This window comes from Oreochromis aureus, linkage group 7, assembly GCF_013358895.1.
Source record: "Oreochromis aureus strain Israel breed Guangdong linkage group 7, ZZ_aureus, whole genome shotgun sequence".
Lineage (NCBI taxonomy): Eukaryota > Metazoa > Chordata > Actinopteri > Cichliformes > Cichlidae > Oreochromis > Oreochromis aureus.
Genome location: NC_052948.1, coordinates 60,240,878 through 60,248,283, shown reverse-complemented (window position 1 = coordinate 60,248,283; position 7,406 = coordinate 60,240,878). Strand labels below are relative to the sequence as shown.

At 44.7% G+C, this 7,406-nt stretch overlaps 1 protein-coding gene across 3 annotated transcripts; it reads left to right on the top strand.

Annotated features, from left to right (window-relative positions):
• The first annotated feature begins 237 nt into the window (after window positions 1-237).
• rassf10a (Ras association domain family member 10a) lies at window positions 238-4,677 on the top strand. Of its 3 annotated transcripts, none has more exons than XM_039615807.1 (2): window positions 238-419; window positions 681-4,677. In XM_039615807.1, exons 1-2 carry the CDS (start codon window positions 381-383, stop codon window positions 2,127-2,129), a joined length of 1,488 nt encoding a protein of 495 aa, XP_039471741.1. In that variant the 5' UTR covers window positions 238-380; the 3' UTR covers window positions 2,130-4,677. The 3 variants fall into 3 exon arrangements, with proteins under 3 accessions (XP_039471741.1, XP_031594202.1, XP_031594203.1); XM_031738342.2 differs by having other exon boundaries at window positions 239-419; window positions 618-4,677; XM_031738343.2 differs by having other exon boundaries at window positions 239-419; window positions 612-4,677.
• Window positions 4,678-7,406: the final 2,729 nt, after the last annotated feature.

Sequence of the window (7,406 nt, the reverse complement as noted above, 5' to 3'; positions counted from 1 at the left end):
TGTTTCAGACAGTTATCAGGAGGGAACTTTGTCTTAACCCTCAGTACCGACTTTCTACTTTACAAAGGCTGGCATATCAGTCCAGATTACCTTTGTTATCAAGAGTTAGAAAGAGTGTGTGTGTGTGTGTGTGTGTGTGTGTGTGTGTGTGTGTGTGTGTGTGTGTGTGTGTGTGTGTGTGTGTGAATGTGTGTGTGTGTAAGTGAGAGAGAGGGGGCAAGAGAGAGAGAGAGAGGAGGCAGGAGGCGTGTCCCAGCGTTACAGCACCCTCCTGTTTTGTCCTACACACCAGAGCAGCTTGCCCCGACGCAAGGACGCACTCCTCATCTCCTCTCCGGAGCAGCGTGCAGGGCTCAGATCGATATGCCGGGGAGAGAGCCATGAGGTCCCAGCAGACTGCCCCAAAACAGACCACGGAGGTAAATAAATATATGTCATTTTTTTTCTTTTTAGAAATAAGGGAGATATTTTTAAGCGTAATGAGGTTACATGTCCGGACTTCTGAGCGCATTTCAAGTGAGAGCTGATTAACACAGACGAGTGCGCAGAGAATTCCTGATGAATGTTTTGCATCATTAATAAAAATATTTTTGTCTCCTTTATTTTTTGAGTTGCAGCAGACAAAGGCAACAGAGAGGATTCAGTGAGGGAACTTTTTTTCTTTCTTTCTTGGAGTTCAGCCGGAGATGGAGCCGGAGGAGGGAAAGATCTCGGTATGGGTCTGCCGAGAGGAGAAGCTGGTCTCTGGGCTGACGAAGCGAACCACCTGCGCCGACGTGGTCAAAGTACTGCTGGAAGATCAGAACCTGCAGCAGGGCGCCTCGGCAGCGATGCTGTCCGGCTCTCCTCAGTCCTACTGCGTGGTGGAGAAATGGAGAGGCTTCGAGAGGATTTTACCCAACAAGACCAAAATCCTCCGGCTGTGGAGCGCCTGGGGAGACGAGCAAGAGAATGTTCGCTTTGTCCTGGTGAAAAACGAGGCTTCGCTCCCCAATAACGGGCCCCGCAGCGCCGAGGCCCGGGTCGTCCAGAGCCGGGAGAGTGGTGGTCCGGGCGGCTTGCTCAAGGGTACCGCCCGGACCTGCTGGACCGCCGCGGCCGCTGCGGCCAACCTGTCCCAGGAGAAACAGCGGCGCATCGTCAGGAAGGCCTTCAGAAAGTTGGACAAAATGAACAAAAAGAAGGAGCAGACTGTTTCTAAAGATAAAAGCTCGGTGGAAAAGATGGAGACGCTGGTCCACTTGGTGATTTCTCAGGACCACACCATCCGCCAGCAGATCCAGAGGATCAAGGACCTGGACCGGGAGATCGAGCGCTACGAGGCCAAAGTGCACTTCGACCGCATTAAGAGACACGGGGTGAACTACGTGCAGGACACTTACCTCGTAGATTCCACCTCAGGGGCTCCTGCTCTTTCTGATTGTAAGCGCAAAGCGGAGCATCAGGACGCGCGGTGCACGTCGGAGACGCTTGCGCAGTTTGAGGAATACGCGCGCCGGTGCGAGGAGGTGGTGAGGCTGCAAGAGGAGCTGACGGAACGCGAGGCGCTCATGGAGAGCATCACCGGGGAGATCCAGGAGGAGCTGAATCGGCGGTGGATGAAGCGTCGGCGGGAGGAGAGAGGCGCAGAAGCAGCACAGGACGCTGACAGTGTTTCGGAGGAGATGTGTCTCACTGTGTCCGCTCCTCCAGCTGTGGAACCAGATGTTGAGAGTTTGTCTGAAAATGAGCTCGCACTGGAAGAGGAAAGGATCAAAACGCAGCTGGACACCAGCCTTTACATCGGCCTGAGACTGAAGACAGATCTGGACGCCATCAGGGGGGACTTGGACCTGAGTCTGGCACTCTGGGAAACCAAGGAGAGTGAACTGCTGGACCTGCTGGCCAAAGTGGAAACCATGGAGATAGAGCAAGCGAACAACACACTGACCGATGATGGAAAGGGGGAGCTGGGCGCAGTGAGCGCTGATGCAGAGCCAGCATCAGGGGAGAAGAGCGGCGGCTGGGTGGAACAGGCCCGAGGTCTGTCCAAAGCCTGCAACACAAACGATGAGGACTCGGACACGGGGCTGAGCTCCATGCACAGCCAGGACTCTGACAACACACCTGTGTGCGAGTCACTCGTATAGACTCACTTTGCTTGGAAGCACGTTGGACTTTTTTTATGCAATGCCATAAACTCAGGGGCAGAGAAATCAGTGTTGGCAATACTGGGAGATGTTCTCCCCTACCCAAAATGCACCTCTGTATGGATGATGTAGTTCTATAGCAATAATTCTGACATGTAGTCATGCACAATAAGCTAGAAAGGACAGCATGCTTATAGAGAGAGATGCCATGCTGCTCTATAGCTGACCTTTGACCTGTAAGAGGAAGGTCAACAAAGCACCACTTGTTAGGAGAAATAACCTAGAAGAGTATTATAACAAGCCTCTTAAAATCTGTAGTCCTCAAATTAACTTTAAGGCGTCATTGATGGAAGGATGGCTCAGAGGTAACAGCTCGCTTTTGTCAGGGAGTCCGATAACTCGCTGAAGCGACTGAAAGACACGACTAAGTGTTGTTATGCTGAAAGTGGGTCTAATGGCCATGCAAAGTTTCCTTTAAAAGGCCAACGTGAAATGTATCTTAATGCACAGTAAAGACTAGTCAGCTATCCACTACTATACAGATAGATGAGTCAGCTAAGAACATGTTAAAGCTCTTTCAGTCCCCAACAAAGTAATTGTGGGATCAGTTCATTGCTTCCTTTTCAAAATAAGACTGGAAACTATAAGCGCTGACTATTATTACCCAGAACTGCCTAATATTCTGAATGATATCAGGGTTTGGACCAATAATACCGTAGAGTTTATGAACTTATACTGATCCCTGATCCAGTCGGCTAAGCAGAGCTGATAGATCGCTCGATATTGTCCTGTCATACAGTATAGCGTGTCTCTTAAGCACAAGAAGTCATATGTATTTAACCATACTGCTGAACTCTCACATTCTAGATTTAAAAAGAAAAAATGAACTATTTGATTCTTGTGGTTTTTGATTGCTGTGAGCTTGTGACCCTTTAAACCGATACAAAGTCAACATCATGCATTATATATTTCCATGAGCTCTTAGCGTTTCAAGTAAGCAAAGCCAGAGAAGGCCAAGTGTTATGTCATGAAGAGCCCTGAACAAGCACCAGGTTTCCAAACCTATTTTTTTTTTAAGTTGATTTATCTATTTGATTATTAGGTTGGGTTAACAGCAAGAAAAAAGTGCCATCTTTCTAACGAAACAGCTATGGAAAAAAGGGGAACTCCAGCAATGTAGTAATAGATTAGGGGAATCACAGGAAATGGATTGGAAAACAAACAGAAACAGCAGAGGCTCCTGTTTCTCAAACAGATCCCAAACCTCTGAATCTTCTGGATTTCCTAAAATGCAACTGGATATGATCTCTAATTAGACCCTCCTGCCCCCTCAATGCCCACAGCTTTTAAATCACAGACCAGACCATATGTTAGATAAACATGAGATAAGCTAGGTGTTGTCATGAGGAGTGACAGAAACAGAAAACATCAGCAATTTATTTACATCAGCTGGGGATTGCGTCTCCTGATGAGTACTTTGAATTTGGTTAGCGAAATTGACGGAGTGCCCCTTAAATCTGAGTCTGGATTATTGTAGTGGAACATTGGTTTGCTGCTCTGAGCAGTGTTGTTAGCATGAAAAGCTTCTTACTGAAGCATAATCAATGTGAACAGACAAGAAAAGCCAGATGTTTATATCAAAGTTTAAGTCGAGGAATTACTTTCTCTATCAGACGCCACACGCATTTGTGTAACAAACTGAAACAGCAGGTTTACATGTGTGAACGTGCACGTTAGTTATTTACATTATGGTAGATATGTTTTTTGCCCAATCAGCAAAATAAATCCCAACACAAGGGACCCCCCCACGCCCCCCACAAAAAAACCCACAAGGGAAATATAGGCCACAATCCACACATTTCCATAAGTGAGATTTAATCTTGAACTTGTTTTTATTTCCAGTTTAAATAGGTACAACAACATCACTGAAAATAGATACATGAAAACCACGTAAGATTTTGACATCCATAATAATCTGTTTAAAGCTGGAATAAATAACAAGTTAATGTTTTAAGTTATTTTGGGGTTGTCTTCCTCTCACTTGTGCTCATGTTTATTAGAATTATTACCAACATAGGACAGTCTTGCCAGGGGTGCCACTGTGGAGGCCCCCTTGGTGGCGCCCCTGCTGCAAGGGGAGGGGTCAGAAGCAGAAGCTAATATATATATATCATTATTTTAAGATCGTCCTTCAAATAAATCATTTACCCTGTGTTATGTCAGCATTGTGTGATTTCAGATCGTGACTCTGTCTACCTGTAAATGGTGAGAAGTAACACTTTATGACACATAGCTGATAATACTGTGTCTGTGGAGTTCACTGTGATGTCTCCTCGCACCAAAATGACCTGCGTGTAGCTCATTTATGTCGCTTGATCAGGAACAGTTTGGGTATCTTAGTTTGGGACATTCAGCCCGCTTTTTCTAGATAGATGGCTCTAGATTAGCAACTGTGAGGCTACAGCAACAGAAGTCACGCCATGACGCCAGTCAGCACAATATTACAGACGACTGTTAGTGATGAAATAAATGGGGGAAAAAACCTGAATCAGTGTGTGGCTTTATTCGGTATGACTGACAGGGCTGAATGTATTTTGATCTCAAGCACATCAGTGTTTTCACACCTCGATTAAAAGATGACTTCCTCCCTCTGCTAAACACCTTTTCCACACACAAGTTTGGGTTTAGCCTGCATGTAGGGGTTAGGGATAGGAAGATACTTTGCATACCTCTAGGCCACAGAGCTTGACAGCGAAAGATGTGTGTGTGTGTTGGTAGATTGTGGACTACCTCTCCTGTTATCCTTTCGTACTCGTCATGCATAGTTGTGTTTAATCGCTGCCTCTTGATCACTCTTGCATGAACTCCTGCATTAATTATGACAGGATGAAACGGAGATCTGAACATACAGAGCACAGCTGTACAGCTCAGGTTACTGGTTAGTAACACTTCCCTTCACATGGTCCTCAGGGGGTGTCTTAAAGGGTCAATTCACCACTTTATTAAAAACATACATTCTCACTTAGTCCTATCATCTTACTCCGTATCATCTCACTTTTTGTGGCACTCACACTGATGATAAATAGCTTTTTAAAAATATTCATAAGTACAATGCTATTTTAGAAACACTGTCCTGCGTATCTGGATCATCCACAGACTTTAGTGTGGATAGTTTTGGATAGAATAATTTTCTTAGATGAAACAGGAGTGCTCTATTCACGTCTTCTGTGCTGGTTCTACAAATCCAAGAACAAGGCAAACTTAATTCAGTCAAAAGCTTCAAAAACTTTAGAGTGATACTATTTTTCCAACTCCTGTTTCCAAAGTCAAGAATGAGTTTTCAGAACCGAGCAGAGAAAATGATTCATATCTAAGGGTAGACTAGCTGTAGTCTAAATATCTTATAGTGTGTACTTTTCCTTAACGCATTAACTCGCGCTCCTTTCTTCAGGCCTCGCAGACAAGTCAGCGCTACTGTCAGCTTAACCAAAAGAATTCGAGATATTTCCTTGAACATAGGTTGTAATTTGGTACAAGTTTTCCTTGTTTGGCGATGTGTCGCTCTGATCAGTTTTCCCCTCCCTGCCGTTGGCATGATTAGTATTATCTGGAGAGCCCGTGTCTACAGAATAAGCCTTGTTTCTACAACCTAACCTTCAACGGGGGAAATGGTCTTAAGTGTAGAGAGAAAACGTGTTTACCAAACAGGCACAGAGTATTAGCATCTTTGTGGGAATTCCAGAAAAGTGTGTGAGTAGGAAAACGCAGACAATTGTTCCCCAGAGAGATGTGGAAAGAACCAGGAACTACAAATTTATGCTTACTTCTACTGATCATTTGATCTGGAGGCACTGAAAGAAGCTGAGGCTAAAACTGGGTGATAACACTAAGTTTAAATTTTATAGAAATTTAGCCTTGAGTGAAGCTTTCAGTAGAACCATTCAGCTGAAGTCAATGAGCATAAAAGAGTGATTTTGATTTACAGAAGCATCGTTAAAGTTAAGTCCTGAGAGAAAGAATGTCATTGAAAGTATACAAATTAAAAGATTACATCAGAAATCAGTAAAAACACACAGTGTATGAAGAGAGGAGTGGGAGTGGTGCTGAAGACCTTAACCAATGAAAGCAGCTGAACTGGTAGCCATTGAAGCAAATTTAAATGTGTTGAACTGACGTTAAAATAATACAGTTTTTCAATGAAATACCAGGTGAAATAATAGACTGTATATAAGTGATGGACACTGCAATTTGAAGCCTTAATGTGAGATTTGGCTGCCATATCAGCCAAACAGTTATCTTGTTTACCATCAGCTGTAAGCGTGCAACGCAAATGAACAGCAGACTTCTGGGAGACACTCTGTATGTCACAATACTTCCAACGTCAAATATTAAATAAAATCCTCTAAAATGCACCAACAGCACAAACATGGAGGAGTGGTCTAGTTTAGTGACTCCAACTGTAACCGAAGACACTGATTGGCTACAGCGACCTTCACTAGGACACCTGTCAATCAAAACAGCCGCTCCCCCAGAATCCAGAAAGAGCTCACTTCCTGTGGTGGCTTTTCTGCTCTCTGTGACAGTAAACATGCTTTTTAATGCTGCAAAGTTGAACATTTTATCACAGGAGTCAGGGAAGGACTCACTTTTGGAGTCACCCTCAAGCAGCCATAAGAGGAAGTCAAGTTTTTGGTATTTCCTCGTGTCCTTCATTCTTCATCACCAAGGTTACAAGTGATAAATCAGGTTTCCTTGGAAGAAGTTAATGGTAATGAAACTTTACAACTGGGGTCTAAACTGGGGGGACGTTAGCCTCACGGTGCATGCACGAGGCGAGGGCATGCTACACCTACACTTTAGAATTGGTAACCCTTAAGGATGAAACAGATTTGACAGTTTCTGCATGTGTATTAATTCTGTGACAGCGTGATTCTCTTTGAATGTCTGCATCAGCATCGCTGCGAACGCCACAGAGTCTACGTGCTGCGAAACATATTTCAAACTTCAGTACTGTCATGTGTAGATAAGACATTTTCCCAGAGGGGTCGTCTCACATCAGTCACATCAGCCAACTGTGAGCCTGCTGATCTGGGTCTCATCTAAACGTGTCACTCAGGATGCCTGCAGTCATCTGATACCATCTGTTTTATTCCTGCTCTGACGGGTTAAATCCATCTGGGTTCTCATTCACTGCTTAAATCCACCAGTGGTGGTGGAGTCCATCCATGCTGGATTGACGTAAGACGCTGGAGTGATCCAAGCTGGCAAACGACACCC